The sequence below is a fragment of the Periplaneta americana genome, chromosome 14 (assembly GCF_040183065.1).
Source record: "Periplaneta americana isolate PAMFEO1 chromosome 14, P.americana_PAMFEO1_priV1, whole genome shotgun sequence".
NCBI classification, from domain to species: domain Eukaryota; kingdom Metazoa; phylum Arthropoda; class Insecta; order Blattodea; family Blattidae; genus Periplaneta; species Periplaneta americana.
In genome coordinates, this window is record NC_091130.1 from 119,947,270 (window position 1) to 119,973,299 (window position 26,030).

Below are 26,030 nucleotides of genomic sequence, written 5' to 3' on the forward strand. Positions count from 1 at the left end.
CTTACTGATAAGGAGAAGTGCGACATGGTGCCCGTTTCACAATGAAATGGTGACAAACAGGGTAAGAGAACTAGCCTATTAACTTGGCAGACATGTATAGAGGAATTTTATTTGGTGGTTACCGAAAATTAAATACTAGAATCTTTCAGAAAGTTATATTTAAGTGTCTTACTTTATGGTAATACACAAAGTAATTAGTATAAAATGGGTGATTTTTTAAATTGTCCAATTTCCGTTTGTTAGCAGCTCCGAACATGCAACAACTTTCTAAATGAATGCACTGACACCTGTCACTCTCTGTTCCTTGCAGTTCGCTACAGTATACTCTGGCCAGTGCCTTGATTTTGCTGACTGTGTTGGTCTTCAAATTGTCTGTTATTCATGATTGATTGCAAGGACGCAGGCTTGCGTACCTTTTAGTTGTTTTTCCCCCCTTTATCCTTTATTTTCACATCTGATTGAGGTTCTGGCTGATATGTAGACCTACATCTATTATCAGGCAGTACAACTCATTGATGATGTGTATCAGAGGAAGAACAATTGTTTGTATACATTAGTGAAATGTGTAGCTGTAGTCCCGTCGCTCTAATTTCCGGCAGCCAATTACATTGCAGGTCGGCTACATTTAAACGTGTGCATATTGTGGTTCGCTGATGAAGATGTTTTGCATTTCCTAAGGCTTGATAAATACTTAATATAATGGCCCGCCATTTTGGCTCTTTCGTTGGCATTTGCAGAAAGCACACAACGTCATTTTCCGCTCAATTATTTGCTGAATTACAGTGCATTTGATTTATTATCATAGGAACTACGACATAATAATGTTTAATGGTGTGGCAAATAGATTCCTCGTCTGGTAGCTCGGCAACGAAAGAACAAAAATGGCGAACGATACTACCTACCTAGACTTTATAGAGCCTTCATTTCCTAAGACGTAAGCAAAGAGGAGGAGTCATGCCGGGAATAACAGCATCATGACTACAGTTGGCGATGTATGCAATGGAGGGGGAAAGGAACTGGCCACCCTACCCATTATCTTCTGGCCTAGTTGTCTCATAATTTGTGCCACGTTGGTGTCACTTGTAAGGTTCAGACCTGTTTTTGGTAGTCGACTAAACAACATCCTTTATTTGATTTATTTGATATGCTGAGATTATCACATTCTGTATTGACCTTGCAACAACGTCTTGAGTCTGCACAATCTTTAATTTTATCGTTACTAACTAGATTCTGGACTAGGTCTTTCCTAGGCAGTTCGCGAATGCTGATCATCAGGCCCCAGATTCTTAGGTTCCAACTTATTCTATTGCTATCCCGTTACTCTTGAAATATTAATTTTCATTTTATGTACCAATGAATAATATACTTGCAAGTAAAGCAAAATTACATACGTTAACAAAGATTTTACAATATTATCGTAATACTCGTATATGAATATTCTTCAAAATTCGAAATTGATTACCAATCTCATAGTCAAATACATATTACAAATTATTGTATGAATACAATGTAACTGGGTAACACCCGAAAAGCAAGATGCTTGAGGTTAAGTGTGACCAATAATGAAAACTGGATAGAAGAAAAAAAATAATAAATAAAATAATAATAATAATCACAACTGCAATTAAACTGTTAACTGTAATTACACATAAAATTTAAAAAGAATAAGAAAAAAGAAACAAAAACAAACAAACAGTACATAGCCTATACATAAACATACTAAGTTAAGAATACAACATTGTTAAAGTGACAAAAAAAATAAAGGATAAGAGTTCACATGATTATAATTTTAAAAAGAGTTCAAGCACTTGTTTTTTTAAATGTATTGTTTAATATAATTTTAGTTTAGGATTCCTCTTTATAAAATCATTATACAGAAGTGTGCCTTAGACCTGCTTCAGTCTTATATTTTGGTTCAATGAGGGGGAGCAAAATATTGTATCTTCTTGTGTTGTGGTCATGATCAGATGATATAAATTTAGCTTGATATTTATGGTAGTGATTCAAAATAGTATACATATAAATTTGCTTGATATTCAAAACATTAAATTCTTTATATATGAGATGAGTTAGGTTATCAAGTTTTCTTCTTATACCTATTTTAATAATTCTTTTATGTAGTAATATTAATGGGTGAACTAAGAAACAACAAAGTAAACTAAAAGAACTCCAAAAGGAAATAACATTTCAATGGATACCTAGTCATTGTGGTATACCTGGAAACGAGAAAGTCTATAATATTGCAAAGCAGGCAACATATTTGCAACCAAGACCTCTTCAAGTGATATCTCTATCCAATGCTTTTGCTTCAGTAAAGTCTCATTTTACAAACCTATGGATCAACAATTGGCTCTCTTCTGACAAAGGAAAAATTTTACAATCTGTACAAAAGAAACCAAATGACCTGGAAATGTACAAAAACTTGCCCAGACATGTTCAAACATTTTTAACAAGAGCCAGGACAGGTCACATTGTCACTCAATTGTACCTACACCGATTTCACATTTCTGATAATCCTACTTGTCTGTGGTGTAATAATCATGATGAAGATCTGGAACACATTCTTCTATACTGTCCATCCATAAACCACAAAAGAAGTAAATTAAAATCATCAGTACCAGTTGCAGAAGACACAGCCCTGCAGTATATATTGACTACACCCCAACTTTGGCTACTAGCAACAGGCATTTATAATGAACACCGATCAAAATACCCCTCATTTCTCGTGAAAAACAACAACTGAATAGACTACAGTGGACTATAGTGGACTTTATGTTGTCAGCAGACATCTGGATACATTAAGAAGATTGATTGATTAATGGGTGAATAGTACTCTGTGATAATCCACCCCATCCTACATTCCATACTGCATTATAAACTGAACTAGGGCTAAAAATATTGTTCTCAATAGTTTTACTGGTATAAAGTGACGCAATTGAACAAATTTGTAAAGAGAAAACTCTTTACAAATTTGTTCAACTGCGTCACTTTATACCAGTAAAACTATTGAGAACATAAGTAGTTAATGTGAAAATTTCATTTTAAGTTTTGATCGATGAAGATACCTAAATATTTCACATGGGTTGATGGGCGAAGTTTAGGACAATTGGAATTATTATAGATATTTGTACAATTATTGCTACGAATTTTTAAATTATACACTCAGGGACAAAAAAACCGGACACTTCTATATTTGCTTGTATTTTGTTGCCAATTATTTCAAAATGAAACAAAACCATTTAAACAAAATAATGTTTCATTTAGCACCTTATACGGCAACATTAAAAAAAAAAAATCTCTGATGAGAAAATTTACAAAAAATTACAAAGGGCGTATAACTATGGCATCGTTTGGTCTAACTGTTTTTTTCATTTTATGGTGCCTTAAACATTAAAAACTCTTTTTAGTAACGGGCATTACCCCCTCTGGCTTGAATAACTGCATCCATACATCTTGGCATTCTCTCAATTTGGTTAGCAATGTCTTCTTGAGGAATAAGTTTCCATTCTTCGCCAAGTGCTCGCCTCAACTCTTGTAACGATTCTGGTCTCGGTCATCTATTCTTAACACACCGTCCCAGAATGTCCCACACGTGTTCAATTGGGTTCATGTCTGGACTCCTTGCTGGCCATGGAAGACCATGGATTCCCACTTCTTGGAGATAATCTCCTACCGCATGGGCAATATGCGGCCGTGCATTATCATGCATTAAAACAAAATTATCGCCAACAAATTGGCCAAATGGCACAACATGATCAGCCAAACATTAATTTATATACCTATCAGCTGTTAGTCTTCCATTTTCAACAAAAACCAACTCTGTACGAGCATCCTTACATGCTCCTGCCCAAACCATCACTCCACCACCTCCATACGGCACATTTTCGGAAATGCAACACTGTGAAAATCGTTCTCCCCTCCTTCTCCAACTCTTTCACGTCCATCAGGTGAGCACAGATTGAAACAGGACTCATCGGTGAACAGAACACAGCTCCACTGTCCATTTCTCCAATCCCTGTGATCATTTGCAAAACGCAGTCGTTCAACTCGATGCATCCTGAGAAGTCTGGGACCAGTTGCAGGTCTACTTGATATCAGTCCACTTGCTTTCAACCTCCTTCTAATTGTTTTGTCCGAAATTGGGCGTCCATGCATGTTAACAAATTGCTGGACAACACTAGTAGCTGGCAGGTTGCACTCCCTAAGAACTCTCAACACCGTATACCTGTCTTCATTTGGATTTGTAGCTCTTGGACGATCCGAACCTGGTCTTCTGGTATATTCTAGGGTGTCTCTATACCGTTTTATGGCATCATGGGTTGTGCTTCTAGCCATATTCATAACATTTGCAATGTAACGTATACTGCATCCATCATCATAAAGGGCTACAGCTCGAGCCACATCTTTAGGTCGCATCTTGTTTTAAGACAAATGTTACAACCCCACTTAAACTCATAAAATGTAAAAATAAAGAAATAATGAATGATAACGATAATGAAGCACAAAATGGTTGAGACAAAATTGTTATAGCTGAGACTCCGAAAGCAAAATTGGAATATTTGATTGTAATGGCTTGTTTATAAAACAAAAAACAATCAACAATGTATACACATCTCCATAACAACAGATGGCTACCATAATATTGTATGAGAAGATCATGTTTTGCAAAATACCAGCAAATATTAAAGTGTTCGGTTTTTTTTTTTTTTTTGTCCCTGAGTGTTGTTTTCCACTTAAATTTTATAGCTTCTAAAAAGACCTAATTCGTAGAGTATGGGGCTAAAATTGCCTATTTTCTTGTCAGCACCTAAAAAGACCTAACTTGAATTTCAGTATTAGCTTTGGTATGCTCCTGGCCAACAGGTATCCCTTGTGGCATAACTGGGGGGTGGATCATTGTGTATATAATGCACTTCCATCTCACGATGTGTAAAACTGGTATGTCATTCGTTAATATTTCAATCATTTTAGATTTAGGTATGAAAATTTTACTGCTGCATTTTCTTGAAAACTAGTAGCCTAGTTCAAATCTCTAGTCATCTCATTATTCACTTTCATTCTTCATGTTCTGCCATTTCTATTTGCTGTCTTTCTTTGATGCATTATAACTGACTTTTGCTTATAGGGACACTGTTGGTATTAAACTGCTGAAGAAGATGGGATGGAAACTTGGACAAGGAACAGGACCAAGAGTGACAAAAATGCAAAAGAAAAGACTAAAAGAAGAATATAAAAAGACACAAGCCAAGTTATTTGGTTGCTCTCGACCGCAAGATGCTAATATAAAAAGAACTGACCAGGATAGCGAAAGTTCCACAGATGATGAAAATGATGGCCTTACTTTTGCTCCAGACGATTATCAGACTTTCTTATGCAAGCCTAAAGTAAATGTTTTCGGTTTAGGATACTATGGTTTGGATAAGAGGGAAATTCTGGGAAGTCATATTAACTTATTTGAACCAACACCTCTAAAAATTGAAGAAAAGAAGAAGAAACTGTTAATTACAGGACAGGTAAGAGTTGTTGCATTATTATTGGAATGGGATTGCTTTTAAATGATTTTGAAAAATAGACTACAGTATATGAGTTCAGTTGGTGTATGGGACCGGTGCCCACCCAGCATCATGATCCACTTGGGGAGCTACGATAGGTAGTGAAATCTGGTTGCGAATACCAGCTATAACGGCTGGTGGGATCATCGTGCTAACCACACGATACCTCCATTCTGGTTGGATGATCGTCCACCTCTGCTTCGGCATGTGAGCATGAGGCCAGCAGCCGGCTGGTCGGTCTAGGCCAGGCATCTCAAGGCCAACGAATAAAAGTTGTTACAGAGAGCGAGTGTAGATAACGTAGTCAGCCGAAGAGATAAGCGCAGTACCCGAAGATAGCCGATTGCTGATTAATTTTACAAGCATGAGCGAGCTAAGTTGTTACTGTCGCGGGAGAAATTCCACAAAGCTCCACTTTTGAGCTGTACTGTCACAATAGACTTTTCGGAAGGAATTTCTTAAGTAGTTTGCAATAATAATAATAATAATAATAATAATAATAACAATGATAATAATAATATATTTATTTATTTTCTAATTATATACTATCAATGAGTAAAGGGAAGATATCTGAAGCATGAAGAACCATACATGTTACGTAAGTATTTAAAAACAAGGAACTGGCCACCTTACTCCATTATCTCCTGGCCTAGTTGCCTCATAAGTGGTGCCTTGCTGGTATCACTTGTGAGGTTCAGACCTGTCTTCGGACAGTTGACTAAACAATAACAATATTTCATTTCTAGTAAATGGTTTTTGGTATTGCTCTTTTTTTAAGTTTATACTATATTTAATAAAATAAAATTCAATTAAATAATAATAATAATAATAATAATAATAATAATAATAATAATAAAATTACAATTAAACTTGTTGGTTGTTAAAGTAAGTATTCTTATGTTACGTTAATATTAATATATTCATTGTAATAATAGTTAAATAACATGTTCCGTGATGTTTTCAATAATTAAAATAACCTAAACATCTAAGAAATTCACAAACAATTATTTTAAATTAGAACTATTCAAATCTTAAATCTGGTTTCAAATCCTTTTCTCAAGTCCTTCAGTAATTCATTATATTTGTTACACTGGTCTTGATTCAAATTAGATAACAGTTTTAGATTAATAAAGTGGTAACAGTTAACCACTGAAACTTGCAACTCCCACAATTTCGCTTTCCCTATGAAAGCTTTTATTTCTTCATACACTTGCGGTAATAATGACATTCTTTCCTCGGAGATGGACACAACATCGTAGCGGTTGCAGATGTCTATTCAAACGTCGCAGTCAATGACGTCATCCGGAGATACACGAACTGGTCCCGCATCTTGTTCCACTCTTACATTGAAAAAAAGAAAGAGGAGGAAGTGCTCCTAGAAGGCCCTATTGAGACGTCTGGTCTAGGCCCTTCACAGGCTGTAGTGCCACAGATTATATTATATGAGTTCAGTATAGATTTTACTGTGTTCTCAATATCCAAAGTCTCTTATTTTTGAAATAGAATTCTAGTTATTTATGATCCAGGAGACTACTAAAAATTACGTTCAGATTGGCCAACCCAGGACTTTGAGCCAGAGTCCTGAATGCAAATAATGCTTTACCACTAAACTACCTCACTCAGAAGATACTTACTATCCTAGATCATATATACTCCAGATAGGTCGGCCTTATAGGCTTTGACGTTAACAACTTTTGTCAGGTTTACTACGTTGCCATCTAGTTGTTACATAAGGAGTCACGTCATAATTCCCAGTTGAATTGCATTAGCGACTACTGCCATCTTGTGTTCGTTTACGGTGGACAGGTGGTGATCCTGGCGGTTGTTCTCTTCAAAGTGCAAACGATTTTAACATAGCGATGACCTATCTGTTACATATATGATCTAGGCTTACTATGAAACTGGTTTATTATTAATAAAATTCCTGCGAGATAACATCATGATGTGAAATGGCTTTGCATTTTATTTTATCTCTCTGTAGTTATGAACAATAATGAAAATTTTTTATAGAAGTGTTGTGCTTTTATTGTGTGTTCTGTTTAGCAGTGATCATAGAAAAAGTATATTTATCGAAATTCTGATGCAAGAAAGTTCTTTTTGGCAATAAGAACTTGAAGAAATGTTTAGCTTTATAGAATAATTGCGAAATGTTCAGTGCTCCTTCTTATGCCTTGTTTTTTATTCGTCTTTGTCCTGTGTATGTTAATTTGATCAAATACAGGTACATGGTCAACTACCAGTATAGTGAGGATCACTTAAGTGTAGTTGTTAATGTCCTTATAAAATAAATATCAGATAGTAGCCTTGTTTTAAAACTGGGCACTTTTCAACTCCAGAAATGTATTTATTCATTTATGCACTCCATCACAAATTGTGAGTAACCCAGACTGCAAGCATTGCAGATTTAATTCTACTATGTAATGCAGGCATGCCAGAAATCAGACACTGAAAGTGCAGTGTATGTGCGCGGAACGTCGGTCTGTGCAGATTGCGTCCTTCAAGCGTTGCTCTTACCAGTTCTTAACCGGAGGGGTGTACAAGAAGTTATTCTGCGCTTCTAGTGTTCAATTAAATTGACATTTGGACATTATAAACATACTTAGCAGAAGGACAAAAACACAATTATTGTCAGTGTCTATATTTGACAATCATTGTAACACAAGAAACAATAGACTTACCCAGTTATAATTCACAAAGCAGTCATTTGTAAAGAATCATTTATTTACATGATTTGTATACAGTATTTGAAGAAAATATAAATATTGCAGTAATTTTGAAACAACAAAAAACGAACACAGTATTTCATTTTACGTAGTAGGTACTGATTATTTCAAAGTAATACTCTTTCATTGTTCGTCAAGTATTATTGGGACCATTGGTGCACAAATGTTAAAGAAAATATTTTACTCCCAATTACATGCTTTAGGACATCGTGAGGCTTTTACACTGGAATCATTTACTTGCTGTATGTTAATATAAATTCACATTATTATTAATAAATTGGATAAATTAAGCTTGAATTTAAATTTACACAAAGTTTATTTGGAAAATGTTGAGAGCAAGTATCAGCAAGTTGGGAGCGTTACTGAAATGAATTAAAAGAGTAGTTCACAAGCTGTGAAGCGAGGGCATTTTCTTTATGTCAGATTTAAAGATTTATTAACATAATTTTGTAACGTGAGATGGAAAATTCGCCATTATATATTTTTCCAGAAAACTTTTCCGCCTTACAAATAGTTGCTTTCTTCGTTCCCTTACAACCTCAATAGCTTCACATGTATTCCTCACTCATTATTCTCATAACTTACCAGCTTATCAAATAAAAGTTGTAAGTCGTCTAACCATTGATGGCTGTGTTAATACAGACTTCAAAACAATGCTATTGTCACGTTTGTCTTGCTGTGAGAGAGCTGATTAAGAAATAAGAGCTGGCGAATATCATATTTTGAGAACTTTATAATCTTATTTAAATTCTCACATTATTAGGTCAACATGAGATGATGAAAACCTTTCATTTTAAAATAATTACCGTTGGTTGAGGAAAACATTATAACAATTAGCCTATGTTATATCATTCGTAATTTCTCTTCTTCGTTATATCTGTGGACTCCTCACTTTATTTTTCATAACGCATTCACAATCACAGCTCAATGAGCACACCCGTACTGATCTATGTTACTGAAACCAAAGCTGTTCTGCTACTGCAGGTAATGTACAGCCCTGTCGCATTCCCCTCCAAGCCAATTCACTCCCTCCAGGTAGGGGAATAGGACTGCACATCGCACAGAGACAAGTGCACAATGTGCAGGGTTTCGGCATGCCTGATGTAATGAAATGCTGTTTAAACTAAGGCCACTCCCTGAGGGGTCGGTAGAGCATCGGTATGACATTAACTCTGTAAGCGCTCTGCATGCCGAGTCAGTGTCGTAGCCATATATTTGAATTGGCCTCTAGTGCCTCGAACTTGAGACTGCGGTTGGTTGTCTTGTCCGTCCATATGAACTTCAGGCTCCAGAACGCCTTCCATGCCAGTGAAATTCTTCTATTGATCTCTTTGTGGTTTCTTTGTGTGAAGGTAACTAGTTGACCCAAATACACATATTCAGAGACTAGCCGTACCCGTGCGCTCCGCTGCACCCGTTAGAAATAAATATAAAGTACAGTAATTACCAGACATCGGATTCTAGGGCAAATGCCTATTTTGTTTCTTTAGGAGAAAAGTAAAAATAATTATTAATATTTGTGTTTAATGGGAATTGAAAGGTATTCAAAGAGTTTTATAGTGCCCTAAAATGCCCTAAAACGGTTATTAGACCCTAATTTGTTAATATTCGCCTAAAAATGCCTAACTCACTGTAAAGTTTCGCATTTTACTCTTACTTTTTATAATTTATACATGCATTCACTGCGAAATTTAAGGCATTTAAAAAGTGGAAAGTTTGCTTCACATCGGCCATGAAACCATTGATAAAGGAAACAAAATGTTTTGAATCTCACGACACTCGCAATAGATTTCTCCGAATTTAACATGTTTGGAGGCATAAATGCCGACAAAGAACCAACCTTAGTTTTGAAGCAGGCAACAATCACAACATGTGCTGCTACCGATTCAGAGATATACTATACTATAAAAATGACTGTTTTCGGTCTGAAACCTATTAGCTGTACTGCCCTTCAGAGTGTCATAAAATCACAATTTTTGGAGAAAGAGTGTTTTTGAAATATTTATGAAAAGTCGTAAAACTGCGAATTAGTAGGGTAAACCGTTACAAAATATTTAAAAGAATGGCCCTCCTAGTGTTAACACTACCAGGAAATGCAACAATAAGTGGAACTTTGTATTTTTGTCCAATTGAATCTCAATAACAACGGTTCATTTGAATGCTCGTTAACAGTTGCTCTTACCCTCACCTTATTTGTGTTGAGAAGTTTTGAGCGGTAGGACGTTTTCCTGTGAAGTTTAACGCGAAAATGCCGAAAAATATAAGTGCAAAATCTACAAAGATCCGGCAATGGCTAACAGAATATTCAGAATTCACTTATGATGGAAAAATAATATTCTGCAAGATTTGTAGCAAACAGGTATGTAACAATAGTTGAAATATATAAATTCTATTAATTTTAATGAGTAGGCCTATAATATTTATACATTGACTGAGCTATCCTGAGGTATAATTCTTTTTAAGACCACTACACTTTAACCTTTTAAATTCCGATAGTTAAAGTATTTGCAGGTCATTAAAATTTTGATTGTTCGAACCCACTAACTTTGTGATAGAAATACGGCAATACAACAATTAGGATTTTATTTTAATTCAGTTTACTTTACATTTTTAGATTTCGCAAGAAAAGAAGTGCCACCTAAAGCAGCATGTGCAAGGAGCGGCTCATAAGGCTAAAGCTCAGCAGAAAAATCAACTGCAACAAACTTTACTAACAAAGCCTACTTCATCCAATCTCAGCAGCAATTTCTATGCTGATTTAACCAGAGCGTTTGTTGCTGCTAACATTCCCTGGACTGCAATTGAAAATCCGGTTTTAAGACAGTTTTTACAAAAATACTGCAAACAAAATATCCCATCTGAGTCGACCCTAAGAAAAAATTACTTAGACAGAATATACAATGAAACTTTAGCTTCCATTCGGGAGGATTCTTACATATGGGTCTCTGTGGATGAAACCTCAGATCCTATGAATAGGTATATAGCAAATATGGTAGTAGGAAAACTTAGTCCTGATGGACCTTTGATTCCACACCTCGTATGTGTTAAGGAACTTTCGAAAGTGAATAGCCAAGCCATTGGTTATTTTGTAAATAAAGGCCTACAGTCTTTATACTCAGGTAATATAGACGATTCTAAAGTTCTGTTGTTTTGTACTGATGCTGCCTCATACATGGTTGCTGCAGCTCCACTTCTTAAAACATTTTATCCTAACCTCACGCATGTAACCTATCTAGCACATGGCCTTCACAGGGTTTCTGAAACAATCCGGAATGAATTTCCTCTTGTCAATTCGTTTATTTCTAACACAAAAAAATGTTTTTGTAAAGCCCCATCCAGGATTTCAATATTCAGAGAGAACTTTCCAGATATCCCACTCCCACCTCAGCCGGTTGTTACACGATGGGGAACCTGGATTCAGTCAGTGGTGTATTATTCTAAGTATTTTAAAGAAGTGGTCACAGTTATTGATAAATTACCTGAAACTGATAGTGCAGCGTATGTGAAAGCAGTGAAAGATTGTCTGAATGACTCACGAGTGAAAAACGATATTGCCTACATAACATCAAACTTTTCTTTCATACCTGCAAGCATTGTACAATTAGAACGTGAAAAACAATCTCTTTGTAGCCAAATAGCAATAGTAAAGGAAGCTCAAGTGAACATACATTCTGCTTTGGGCGAAACTGGGAAAAAAGTTAAAAATAAGTGGGACAACGTATTAAATAAGAATGTAGGATTTTCATTGTTGGAGTGATATCGGGGGAAAGTGTAAATGTTCCAGTAAGTATTGATGTTTCTATTGTATCTAATTTAAAATTTGCGCCTCTCACATCAGTTTCGGTTGAAAGAAGATTTTCTGCTTTCAAAATGATTCTCAGTGACAAAAGGCAAAGGTTAACTGTGGAGAATTTAGAAAAAATTCTGGTGGTGTACTGTGCAGATAATGATAATAAAGTCTGAGCATGGAACTGAATTTCAATAACTTAAAATGAGTAATCTTGATATCAATAATCATTATTTCATTAGTTTCAATATATTAAATTTGTGCAGCTCTGTTTATAAATATAATATAGTCTTCTTTTTCAATGTTTAAACATACTTTTTTGTGCGTATTTTAGTGTATAACTAAAAATTTCAGTGAAAGAAATAAGTATGATACCTTGATGTGCCTAAAATGCCTATTTTCATTAAAATAGAGCCTAATTTTACAAATTTTGAGCTTATTTTAGGCGCCTAAAACTGCAATTTTTAGTGCCTAAAAATCCGATGTCTAGTAATTACATAATTAAAATAGGACATTTGATCTAGGGAACATTCGTGTTTGATAGGAGGATAAATCGTTTAATATGTTACTTAATTTAAATTTGGTGCAATGACAATTCCTTTAACATGTTTCTTAATTTTTATTACATGCAACCATAGTTTAATGAAGATTGACATCATTTAGATTTAATGTGTATATTTTATTTTACTTGTTATAGGTTTCCATTGAATTATGGTAATAACTCAATTTTAACCTTTGTTTTCTACGTATTCAGTAAATGGCGCTTGGCCCACTATGGTTCTGAACCCTTCAAATAACTTAAATTATATTATATAATATTATATTATATTATATTATATTATATCATATCATATCAGAAGTTACTGTAATAACATTATAGCATTATGTCCATCTAGAGAAACTACACTTTCCAATGGTGAAATAATAATTAATTATACAAATCGGTTGATTTAGCTTCCGATATTACTTCATAAAAAACACAGAAACATTCTCTGTAGGCTATCTTTCATAGCTTTCGATTGTTGCTGTCCAAGGCCCCTTATAGACGAAGTCATTTGTTTTTTAATTCATTACACGGCCTTAGATGGCAGTTATTTTGATTTTAAAACTCATTTATCTCATTAAATATCAGTCCTATCAAAATGTTTCAAGGAATAAAACTTATCGAAAATTATTTTTCAAGAAACTTTTGTTATGTAACATTTTTCACAAAAATCAATAATAAGCGAGATATTTCGATTTATTTAATTCAGGCCCCCTTATAACCCCCCTTTTAAATAATGTATTTTGAATGCCATATAGCCTAAAATCTAAGTTACAACGAACTTAATTTATATTCCAATTTTCATCGAAATCGGTTCAGCCATTATCGCGTGAAAAGGTAACAAACATACAGACAGACATACAAACAAAAATTTCAAATAAGCGATTTTCGGTTTCAGGGTGGTTAATTATATATGTTAGGACCAATTATTTTTGGAAAATCGAAAATTACCAGAAAAATTTCGGCTACAGATTTATTATATTATGGATATACTGCAGTTCTGTGTCGCCTACTCTGATTGGGATCTCCTGTGCGTTCGTCATCACTTTTGTTTTCGTGTTGTTCATGGTCAGTCCAATATGCGTACTTTTGATAATTAGTCCCTCAATCATGTTTTGCAGTACTGTTGCTGAGTCAGCGAATAAGACGATGATATGTTGCTAAAATGTTTAGGTCTTCTGTTTATCATTTTTATTCCAAAGTTGTTGAGTGTAATTAATAGTTAATAATTGTTTTTTTTTTTTTTTTTTTTTTTTTTTTTTTTTTTTTTTTTCAGGCCTTTGGTGTTGGAGCTTTTGAAGAAGATGATGATGACATATATGCTTGCGAAAATATGTCGCAATATGATTTCAGTATGGACACCAAACCGACAACTGCACATGATGAAAAGCAACAGAGCAGTATAATTTCGTTAAATTATACAGAAGGTGTTCTTACAGGTTTTGTTATTAGCACAAAAGCTATAACACGCAAAAAATGTTTTCCTCCACCAGAACTGCCACAAGAGTTTCGTGCAGTACGTGTGAGAAAATCACGATTTGAGCCTATATCAGCAAAGGCCACATCCATGTCTAATATGAAGGAGAACTCAAAAGATTTAAAAAAGAAAGTATTACAGCATCATAACCTAACAGCAAATGATAGGGCTCACATATTAAGTGAAACTCCCCAGAAATCTGTGACACAAGAAGATAAGGTCAACAGTCAGACACGAGAAGAACATAAAACTGACACTTCTGAAACTTTAAAACTTCCAGAAAAATTAGTGTTATCTACGAAAACTGAATGTACTCAATTCCGACCATTCATTGCTCATCCAGAAAAACAACAGCGATATGAACAGTATCTTGCACTTTGTAAAGTGGGACAGAAAGGTGTGTAATATTATATGCTATTATCGTAAGACAGTGAGTGAGTGGGTGAATTTCTGCATTTCCACTTGTATTAGGAGGTTCAAATTTGATCGAGACTTCGTTTACCAATGAACATTACATAACACTTAAATTACCGTATTTACTCAAAAATAAGACTCCATCAGTTATAAGATCTTTCTAATTTTTTAAAGTATTGTTTTATTAAAATATTTTGTGTGCTAATATTAGACCCATAAGAAAATACCGGTAATAGAATTCTAGTGTTTTATTCTTACAGAAATTGTAAGTTTTTTCAGAAAATCGTTGTCAAGTGAATACATTAAATTCCTAACTCAATAGAGAATAGTATGTTAGGTTCAGCCCAAAGGCAGACTTCACACTTTTTCAGTAACTTTTAGTGAAAACAATGAGATCGCAGGAGTGTGAAAGCTGGATGTTCTGTTTATCCTTTCTACCTGATCATGCCTTTCAGTATTACAGCTCATAAAATCAGTAACTAGTAGTAGTCTTGTGCTTGAGTGGCATAGTACTTTGAAGTGCCTTGTGCGATTCAGATATTACATAAGAAAATGAATTTTGTAATTCGTTTTATTAAATAACCATTACATACCCAGTTATGTAAGTTTAAACATCTATATATATCAGGTTACAGATAGAGGATATGGCTTCCTGATATGGAAGGTAGCTGCAAATATATTGAATAAGCAGTTATTGACAGGCGATAAGGGGTGGTCTTCCAGCTTGGGTGTTGGGCAGAGGGTTAACAACTGATCACCGTAAAAAACTGCTTGTTGCGTAACACCAATATAAGCCTCGGAATGGGACTGATTCTTTGACAATCGCAGCAAAGGAATAAAGTTATGAGATTTGGTACTTGGAATGTAACTAGTCTTTGTAGAACAGGAGGAGTAACATTAGTAGCAAAAGAACTAGCTAGAAATAGAATAGACTTTGTGAGAGTACAGAAGGTTAGGTTAGATGGGAATGGTATATTGCCAATATTCATTCATTCATTCATTTATTTTATTCCATAGATCTTACATGAGCAATGAAGCTTTAAGATGTGGAACAAGTCAACATTTTACAATATTACAATTACAATTTTTACAAATTTTTATAGTTTTACAATTTAGTAATTTTCTACAATTTTGTGCTTTTTTTTTTTTTGCGAGATTAGTTAGATGAGATGAGGTCCGAGGATTCGCCAAAATATTACCCGGCATTTGCCTTTTGGTGGGGGAAACCTCGGAAAAACCCAACCAGGTAATCAAATCAAGGGGGGGGGGGTAATCATAGACCCGCCATAGACCATCCGGCTTCAGTCCCACGGCTGGGGAAAACCTCAGAAGAAACCAAAGACTAAAGGGGGATCCAACCCAAGCCCGAACGCAGCTCCGGATCAGCAGCCCAGCGAGTCTGCCGACTGAGCTACATCGATGGCTCTACTAAAAGTGTACAATACATAGCCAATCAGATTATTAAATTTACAAATGCAAACGATCATTCATAAGTTGAGCTATATGTATAATACAAAACAAGTTAATTAAATTTAAGGCATAAACAATTCAACCAGTTGTGATATACAGAAATTGATAATACATGTCATGCAACTACTTCAAATTACAAACACAAACAATTTATCAGTAGAGCTATACAGATTACTATTCAATTTAAAGCATATACAATTCATCGGCCAAAACTATACAAATATATACAATACAAAGTAGCATACTTTCATTAAGCTATACAAATTTGTGCAATTAATATCAAGTAGATTAATTCAATTTATAATCATAAACAATTCATCAGTTGAGCTATACATATTACCATAGGAGATTACTTGTACTAAATAATAATAATAATAAATAATACGCAAATCTGGCTTTCAGGTAGTAGCTCCCTGTAAAGCAGGTTTGAATAATTTCAAGAAAAAATTGTTCAGGGGCCGAGTATCGATCCCGGGACCCTTCGCTTAGCGTGCGAACGCTCTACCGACTGAGCTACCCCAGGAACTATAAACGACGACGTCACAATTTTTCTTTTATATCAACACAACTCACATGAGCTGACATTCGTTACTGGAGATATGTTAACAGAAAGCCACAATTTAAGTCACACAGCATTTGTGTGCACTCATAGTTGAGTTCTGGCGTCTTGTCATACATTCGTTACTGGAGATACGTTAACAGAAAGCCGCAATTTAAGTCACACAGCATTTGTCTGCACTCATAGTTGAGTTCTGGCATCTTGTCAGCTCATGTGAGTTGTGTGGATATAAAGGAAAAATTGTGACGGTGTCGTTTATAGTTCCTGGGGTAGCTCAGTCGGTAGAGCGTTCGCGCGCTAAACGAAGGGTCCCGGGATCGATACTCGGCCCTGGAACAATTTTTCCTTGAAATTATTCAATAATAAATAATAATTTATTTATTATTTATACTGGCAGAGTTAAGGCCATAGGGCCTTCTCTTACTCTCTACCAGGTCGCAACTACGGGGAAGGAAACAATTATCATAAATTAGGAACAGGATTCTTTATTCATAAAAGAATAAAATCAGCAGTAAAGAAGGTCGAATTTATCAGTGACAGTTATATTTAGTACTTATTCTAAAAACCGTAGCCTTTTCTCAGATGATTTCCCTTTAACCATTCCTTGCTAGCAATCTTTGTTTCAGGAATGTATTAGCATACCCAGGTCTCATTAGTTGTTAAAATTTATCTAGAAACTCGTGACTCGTTTGATTTTAATGTTGAAGATGATGGGAATGAAGTTCAACTCGTTTTGCTTGTTTTCTTGTTTTTGGGACATCATGCATATTGACTCATGCTGGGTGAAGGGATCATGCTAACTTCACGTTATGCCTGTATTGCTTAGCTGCTCATTCACCTGTGCCTCTCCATGGCTGTCACATAACGGATTTATTTTGTTTTCTAATAATGAATTCTAATATCTGGATGTAATTCATGTATCGAAAGGAAACAGATTAGGAGCTACCAGCATAGTTCAGAAGGTAGCGCATTTGCCTGCTGATCCAGAGTTGTGTTTGGGCGTGGGTTCGATTCCCGCTTGGGCTGATTACCTTGTTAGGTTTTTTTTCCGAGGGTTTTCCTCAACAGTATGGGCAAATGTCAGATAATGTATGGCAAATCAATCAGCCTCATCTCGCTATCACCAATGCTATCGACACTGAATGACCTAGTAGTTGATACAGCGTCGTTAAATGAATGGCTGCCTAGAATAACGTTGTAAGTCAGTTTTTACAGTTTGTCAGGAAATTAAAAATATGTTTATTCCTTACTTACATTGTTAAATATTACAAAATATGACAATATTAGGTCTGTATTAATACTTCAGTAAGTATTCACACCATTTATATATATGTATTGTCTTCATCTTCCAAATAACACAACTTTTTGAACATTTACAGTAGAAAAACGTTGTATGTCAATCCAGAAGAACAACGTTGTAAAACAAAGAAACTTAAATACTGTCCATATTTCCTGTCAGATTCTTTAAAGTTGTTACATTTGAGTACATTAAATAATATTAATAATAATAATAATAATGATAATAGACAAATTTATATCATAAGAACTTGAAACAAATTACACAACTTAGATATATGTTTAGGATACAATATCAATATCACACAGACATTAGGTTAATGTAACCCGAATCGACTAGAAGTATGCCAAAATCAGGCCCTGCGACTAATAACTGGTGCAGCAAAATCAACCCCAATCACGGCAATGCAAGCCCTAACCCACAACCCTCCAATATATCTCACTCTAGAGGAGCAGGCACTAACACATCATGAAAAAATGCTACGGTTAACAACAACAAAATGGGAAAAAAGACTGTTACAACCAACCAAGTTGAAAACACAAACAAGTTTCCTGTCCAAAGTCACGGAAATAAAAACAGAATTGAATCTCCCTAAATCTAAAGAAAACATTTTAAGCAGAGAAAACCCTCTAACCTTCGAACCAATTAACATTCAACTAAATTTAGAAGAACCAGTTACAAAATCTGAAACTTCCAAACCTGTACTAAAAGCGCTACCATTAGAAGCTGTGAACAATAGATACCCACCAGAAGAATGGTTACATATCTACACAGATGGGTCTACTATCGATAACAACTCAGGATCAGGAATTATGTGTGCGTTATTCTCATTTTATCAACCAGCAGGATATCATACAACAAATTTTGATGCAGAAATAATGGCTATTCATATCTCACTCCAACACCTACTGTACAGAATAGATAAATTTCAAAATGCTGTCATTGTCCCTGATTCTAAAGCAGCATTATATGCAATAAATTCATATAAAATGATGTCAATCCAAATTAAAGAATGTCACAAAATGATCCAACAACTTCAAAAACTACAGAAAAGAATTCAATTGCAATGGATACCTGCACATTGCGGAATTGAAACTGCTGACTTTCTTGCCAAAAAAGGATCCAATTTAATTCAGAATACAAATGCAAGCCTACCTTTTACATCCATCAAAAGACTAATTCAAAATAAATATAAAATCAAGCAAAACCAAGCACTATGTACCAAAGCCAAAGATAAAAAATGAAGCATTTTAATAAAAAAACCAGAAATTATTCCTGAAATCCCACGTAAATCTGCAGTAGCAACATTCAGACTGCTTACAGAACACGATTATTTGGCCAAACACTTGAATAAAATAGGAATTTACACAAATCCAAATTGCCCTCTATGCAACAAAGAAGAAGAAATGACTGAAGATCATCTACAAACCTGTGAAGTACTATCTGATGGATCCACCACAGAGAAATATTGGAGAGCAAGAACGCTAATGGCTTCGTTGCCAAAGCCCGGTATTAGATAACAACAACAACAACATATTACACAGACAAGAATTGTTTTTTTTTTTTTTTTTTAATTCTTTTATTAGGCCATGGTAGAATTCGAAGTAACCATGAACTTATTACCTTTAACTTTTCTCCTTTAGCACTCTATAGGTCTACATTGACTTGCAACATTATTCTAATCACCCGTTCAGGTCATTTCACAGCTGGTTTAACATCACCTTTCTTCGATGTATATTTATTCCTCTGATCCTTTAGTGTCTTACGTACATTTTCCTTCCATTGCATGATATTAATCTAACGTTTTCTCTTTCTATTTACGTTTTTTATGAGACCATGTGTCATGCTACAAGTATGATTGTCCGCCATTTTATTTGCGTTACAACATTGTTCAGCTCGGTAACACAAAATACCATAGTTCTCAAAGTAGTGTGAATATCAGTGAGATGATGGCAGCACATGATGCAAGATGTATGATACAACATTTTTCAGCCGAAAACGCACGTTGGCCGAAAACGAACTTACAATGTTATTCTAGGCAGCCGTTCAAATAACCAACTAAAATAAAATAATCACTGATAGTTCATTTGCAAAAACTGAACTCAAAATGGTATTTATGAATGAGTACATAAAATATATAAAAGAGAAAGAATATTGCTCTATTTCATATTTATTATTTAGTTATTTATTTTATTGGGTCTGGGGGTGACAAAACATTATGTCTTTTGTTACAGATCAGGTGTCATGTTTACAACCATCAACGATGACTGAATGGGAAAAAGAACGTGAGCGAAGTGAATTTGAGCGAGCTGCATATTTGTACCAACCACTTACAGGGATTTTGAATGATCGATTTGTATCAGCATCTGTACCTGAAGACTTCAATGGCCCAGTACATCCTCTTAGCGGACAGGTTGATAATGCCAGTAAACAGAAAACTACAGAAAAAGTGAAAATGTTTGGTTCTATGACAAGGGAAGAAACTGATTGGAGACCATGTAGTTTGTTATGCAAGAGATTCAATATTCCAGAGTTGTATTCAAGGTAAATTGTAATGCAAAGTTTTTATAATAATTTAAGGCTACATTTGTATTAACATGCATGGAATCTATTATATTAATGGCGAAGTGTATCAACATCGGTTAAAAACGCAGTAATCGTAGATTATGAAACGACGGTTAAACAGTAACAGTGGTTAAAATGTAATTTGTGTGCACCATTCATAATCACAGATTACTTAAACATGGCTAACTGACACCTCATTTAACCAGAGTAAAGTCTATGCTGGTGTACTGTTTCTACAAAATGACTAAAGGAAAGCATCCATACCGCTGCAAAGATAATAGTCAACGTCTAAAAATGACTGCTGTCACTCCGTTCTACATCGAAATGAACGTGTCCTATATTTTCGCTTTGCATTTGTTTGCCTTTGGGCGCTGTTATATTTGCGAGTTGCATTTCTTTGCTGTTAGGTTAAAATCGTACAAGGTAGAAAATTGAATGCAATGTGTGGTTGAAGTGTCGCTAGACTTAATTACTAGAATTTAAATATATTATATAAAAAGATGCAATATCTATAAAGGAAAAGGATGCAGATGATTAATAGGAATGTGTATACGATCAAGGACCTCATTTACACGAGGGAACTGTTCATTATCCTAAGATCCATAAATAACCTCTCTTTGTTCAGCCAGTGACATAGAGAAAGAGGTAATCGAGTATTCTCTCTTAAAATACGGAAAATATCAGTTACATAGAATCGTAATATAAGCAGCCGAACCATAGGAGAAATATGACTTCTTGTGTTATTTCAAGTGATCCATTTGTAGATTTTGATAAACGAAATCCCTCCTGAAATTTTCTGTGACCTAATTCCTCGTAAGAATTCTCTCTTTCCACTAAAGAAACTTCACGCTCACGCTCTATCCAAGTAATTCAAGTACTGTATAATAATAATCGTCTTCGAAATAAACATCTGTGGCTCTGACTGCCATTTTGCTTTACTTGCTCTACTAATCACTGGTTATCTCTTTTAACCGCTCGAATATGGCCGGTTAGAGATTACTGTGGTTAACCTCCTATTTAAGTCGTAACCGAGGTCGATCCACTGTAAAAATGCTTAACCAGGGGTTAGGTGACAATTTTAACCAGTGCTTACACTAACCGACGTTGATGCACGTGGGCATAAGGGTCAGTATTATAAATGCCGTTTAAACCTTAAGTTCAGTTTAAACTGAAGTTTTTCGTTCTGCTTCGTATTATAAACCATAACTACTAATTAATCTTGAGTTAACTTGAGTTTAACTTGATCGACAGTTTTGTGCTGTTTAAACTGCAGTTCAAGGCTCAACAGTGCAAGATGGTGCTTCCCACAGTGCACATGGATATTGCAGATATTTTCCAAGAATTTAAGAGTGATTAATATTACACTGCGCCCAAGAATTTTTCGAAATAAAGTACACTACCTTGAAATATACATAAATGAACATAAGTTTTTAAACAGTGGCGGCTCGTGAACTTGTGGATTGGGGTAGCTGCAGTAGATTTTGGTACATACAAATTTCACTTCTTGATAACATTACTATTAAGTATAGGACAAAAATAAATGCATTACATATCGAAAAATCAAAACTTCCCGACTTAGTTGGGAGATGTCTGTGGCATCATTTGCTATAATCATTAAAAAAAAAAAAAACTGATACCATCGATTTCAGTCTGAATTTCAAATCGGCAGACACTCAACATGCAATCTACCAGTTCATCCTGAATTGTTTTAGAATTACCTTTAAACAGTGGCATGTTCCAAATGATTTTTTAGAGACTCGTTTAGATTACTCACGAAATACACCAGAGTTCTTCGAATCGTTTTTTCATCATGTCTCCTAAGGGAAAGTTCATATTGGCCACAAAATTTGATACAATCAATATTTTTAAAAATAATTTCACGATTTTTTCTCATTTCTTGATTATGTTTGAGAATGTTTGTTCTGTTCATTTCACTTAGTTGTGCAGCAATATTAGTTTTTTCTAACATGGCCAATGAAACAACATTTTCCAGGTGAGACTGCGAAGTTTCGTGTTTTTTCATTTTTAGGGGCAAATGTCCTAAATCTGTCACACCACTCCTAGCCTATGCAGTATCATCACCAAAGAGGAGGCAAGAATTTTTTTTTGTTTACATCCACGTAACCACAAATGCTTAGCGTAAATTTCATTGTTATACTTATATACTGGATATATGCGTAATAATAAGGCAAAAAAAAGAATATTAATTTCGTTATATTAACTCGATAAGATTCTACAACAATAAGTATGTGAAGAGAAAATAAAAATGTTGTCATTAAGTTTCAAGGGAATAGAAAATCCATTTGATGTAGCATTACAATAGCGACGTGGGAATGGAGGAAAGATCTTCCCTTAAGGCCTGGCTCTGCAAGCCACTGCAGCGAAATATGGGTTTTAACAGCGGCAGTTTCCCTCTGCTTCCCTTCAGCTCTCTACCCCCTGACCATGCAAGACACTCTATGAGCTGCCCACCCTGCAGATCCCAGGATAACTTTGAATGCAGTGTCAATTCCAATACAGTCGACGTGCAAAAAGATTATGCATAAGATAATAGTACATATTCCCGGCCAGATGACATATAAAGCAACTTACCAATAAAAGCTGTAACAATTCTTCTACAAATTAAAACAAATATTATTATTTTCCTGTCAAAGCAGGGAGTGCTGCAGCTCCGCAGCCCCTGGTTTTAAAACAGATGGAGGCTTTCGAAGCAGATAACCCTAACCTTCAGAATTAGTGAATTTAAAGGTCATGTTGAATTAGGATTATAGTCCTAACCTTGTTTCGAAAAATTGAAACTCGGATACAACATGCAACAGAAGAATGAGAAAGTGCAAAAATATGTGTTTTAGGGTTTGAATTTAAAGATTATTTGAAAAGATAAGTGATTTCTTTTTCTATTTTTGAAAACATTCTGTTGAATCTCTAATCAGTTACTAGTTATGCTGCGCTATTTTTCTCTGGTAGTAGGCATATAGAAAACAATGGAAGATTTCGGAGGTGTCCATAAATCTACTATAAACCTATTGTACTGTGTGCGGCAGACAGTCTCCTGGTAAAATTTGCTACGGGGCCTGATTTATAAACACACTAATAATATTATCTAATTTTACTAGACTCGTAAAAATAACTTTATTGACTGAATTCTGTTTCATAAATATTCTATACAACACATAAAATACTCACACTAATATTATTACTTCGTTACTCAGTTGATTCTGTATGGAGTTACGTCGCGGATGGTCATGCAAGGTTTAGTTTGGTTGCATTGTGTTTGGCAGTGTAATGTTGGTAGCCAGCATTAAGAAACTATTTGAGGCTAATCTTGTATTGATTGTTCCGATAAGCTGACTAATAAGTAATGAAAATTAAATTAGACCATCTCTGCTTATCTCTATTACAATTATAATTTATTGATGTCTTACAGTAACGTTATCGGTACCTCAGTGTACAATCTTCAGATGTATTTATGATATTAAATTTAAATTTAAACCTGGCCAATAGGTACATATGTTGTGGTCTTGGATAGTGTGTGTGTGTGTGTGTGTGTGAATAATTGATCTTAATTGGTTGTTTTAAGTGTTTTATGGTCCAATAACCACTGTAAACATATATGGGTATAGTATGTATATTCACACACACACACACACACACTATCCAAGACCACAATATTTGTACCTATCGGCCAGGTTTTAATTTAAATTTAGTATCATAATTACATCTGAAGATGGTACACTGAGGTACTGAAAACGTTAATGTAAGACATCAATAAATTATAATTGTAATACAGATAAGCAGAGACGGTCTAATTGAATTTTCATTACTTATTTGAGGTTAAGTCTGACAAGCATACTGAAGTACTCGTTATTGGCCCTCTTTAGGTTTTTTTATGATACTCTCTCTGATATCGAAGAACAAAGATGTTTCTTAATGAAGATTCTCCATGAGCGTCGGCTATTTTAAATCAATAATATAATTAAACAGTTGCGATCGTCATCTTTTCTTTCCTAATAGTAATACCAATTGTATTCCACTATGGTTTAACTTAACCGAGACTCTGTAATACGGCACGTTGAGTTAAACTCATGGTTAGGTTTAACATAGTCTTTAGATTAACTGTATTTATAAAACCGGGTCTAAAACCTGTCTGTCATTCATAAACAAATATATTATAGTAATAAATTTGTTCTGATACTGATTGTAATATCAGATGTAACCCGAATGTATGTTCTTATGTTTGTTTTAGGGTAGAATCAAGTAGTACCACACAGAAGAGTACGAGTACATCTAAATTCTCAATCTTCAGTTCCTTGGAGGCTTTATCCTTCAAAACAGCAACAAAATCACAAGATAACACAACGCACAACAAACTCACGGATATTATGTCATCCACATCGGAACAAAGAGAAGTCACTCCAAAGAAGGAACCAGAACCAGAACCAGAACCAGAATCAGAAATATCGGAAGTAGAACCAGTGATAATTGAAGAAGCACCTACAGAATACAGATCTGAAAATTCAGCACTTGAATTTCCAGATCCACCAGCTAAAATAGACCTGTACAAAGCCATATTTTTAAGCAGTAGTGATGATTCTGATACTGATTCTGAAAAAGAACCTCCTCATCCCAGTCAAGAAGTACAGTCTCCAGACATTACTCTTACTATAGTCAATCGTAATGTAAATTTGTCGCGTGAAAGTAATCGACAAGAAGATACTCAGCCATCACATCAAGTTACTTCATCTGATTTAACAAATACTGAGAGAAATGAATCACAATCAAGAGAAAGTTCTACCAAATCCTATGAAAAGGAGAAATCAAATGTTTTGGAGAAGCAGCAGGAAATGAGCAATAATAATGAAGTAACGAGTCATCATAGTTCGATGCAAGTCAGAACAACACTTGAAGATAATATGTATGGACCACAGTTACCAACTGTTTCTACATCAGTTCCCAAAAACTGTGCATCCGTGTCGACTGTAAGCAAAGCACTTCCCAGTGTTGTAGCATCAGTGAATTGTCAGTGGGTAGAAAAAACTAAACAGAATTCTCATAAAAATAAACACAAAAAACATAAAAAATCATCAAAACATAAAAAGCATAAACACAAGAAAAAAAGACACTAGTTTTGAATGCTATATGGAAAACAGAGCTTTTTCTATAGTGCATACATTTTATCTTTCCCCGCTCGCATATGTGCAGCTGTATTATGCATTGCCACATTTTTTCATCCCTGAGCAGGGGAAGATAAAATGTATGCATTACGTAATATATGAATATGTGCAATTTCCTTGCAAGGACAAATATTCGCCGTTTTTAATGTTTACTGTTATTATAATAAATGCAAAGAACTGAAGATTTATTGTGCAATCAGCAATAAAAACTTTTTATTAAAATGATTTCTTTGTAATTTATTGCTAACAAGATCCTAGACAATTACACACTGTTTTATCCCAAAGGAACATATCGATTTTGAATATGCAATAAATCATAAATCTTGTTAATATTGCTACCATACAACGGAACTGTTCAACTATATATTAAAACCAGCAGTAATAGTAATAGTGGTGAAGCTCTTAAGAGACCTACCCAAGTAATTTGAATTATACCTAGAAATAGTATGTCTTTAAGTTCGTAATAAC

General features: G+C 34.8%; 1 protein-coding gene across 2 annotated transcripts in view; it reads left to right on the forward strand.

Annotated features, from left to right (window-relative positions):
* The window catches only part of LOC138713710 (G patch domain-containing protein 1), a 31,423-nt gene extending 5,636 nt beyond the window's left edge, over positions 1–25,787 (forward strand). For both annotated transcript variants that reach the window (XM_069846011.1, XM_069846012.1), the window contains 4 exons: positions 5,126–5,513; positions 13,883–14,480; positions 20,058–20,367; positions 24,635–25,787. In XM_069846011.1, coding sequence (XP_069702112.1) covers positions 5,126–5,513; positions 13,883–14,480; positions 20,058–20,367; positions 24,635–25,514 — 2,176 coding nt within the window. In that variant the 3' untranslated portion in view covers positions 25,515–25,787. The remainder of the gene's footprint in view (positions 1–5,125; positions 5,514–13,882; positions 14,481–20,057; positions 20,368–24,634) is intronic.
* Positions 25,788–26,030: the final 243 nt, after the last annotated feature.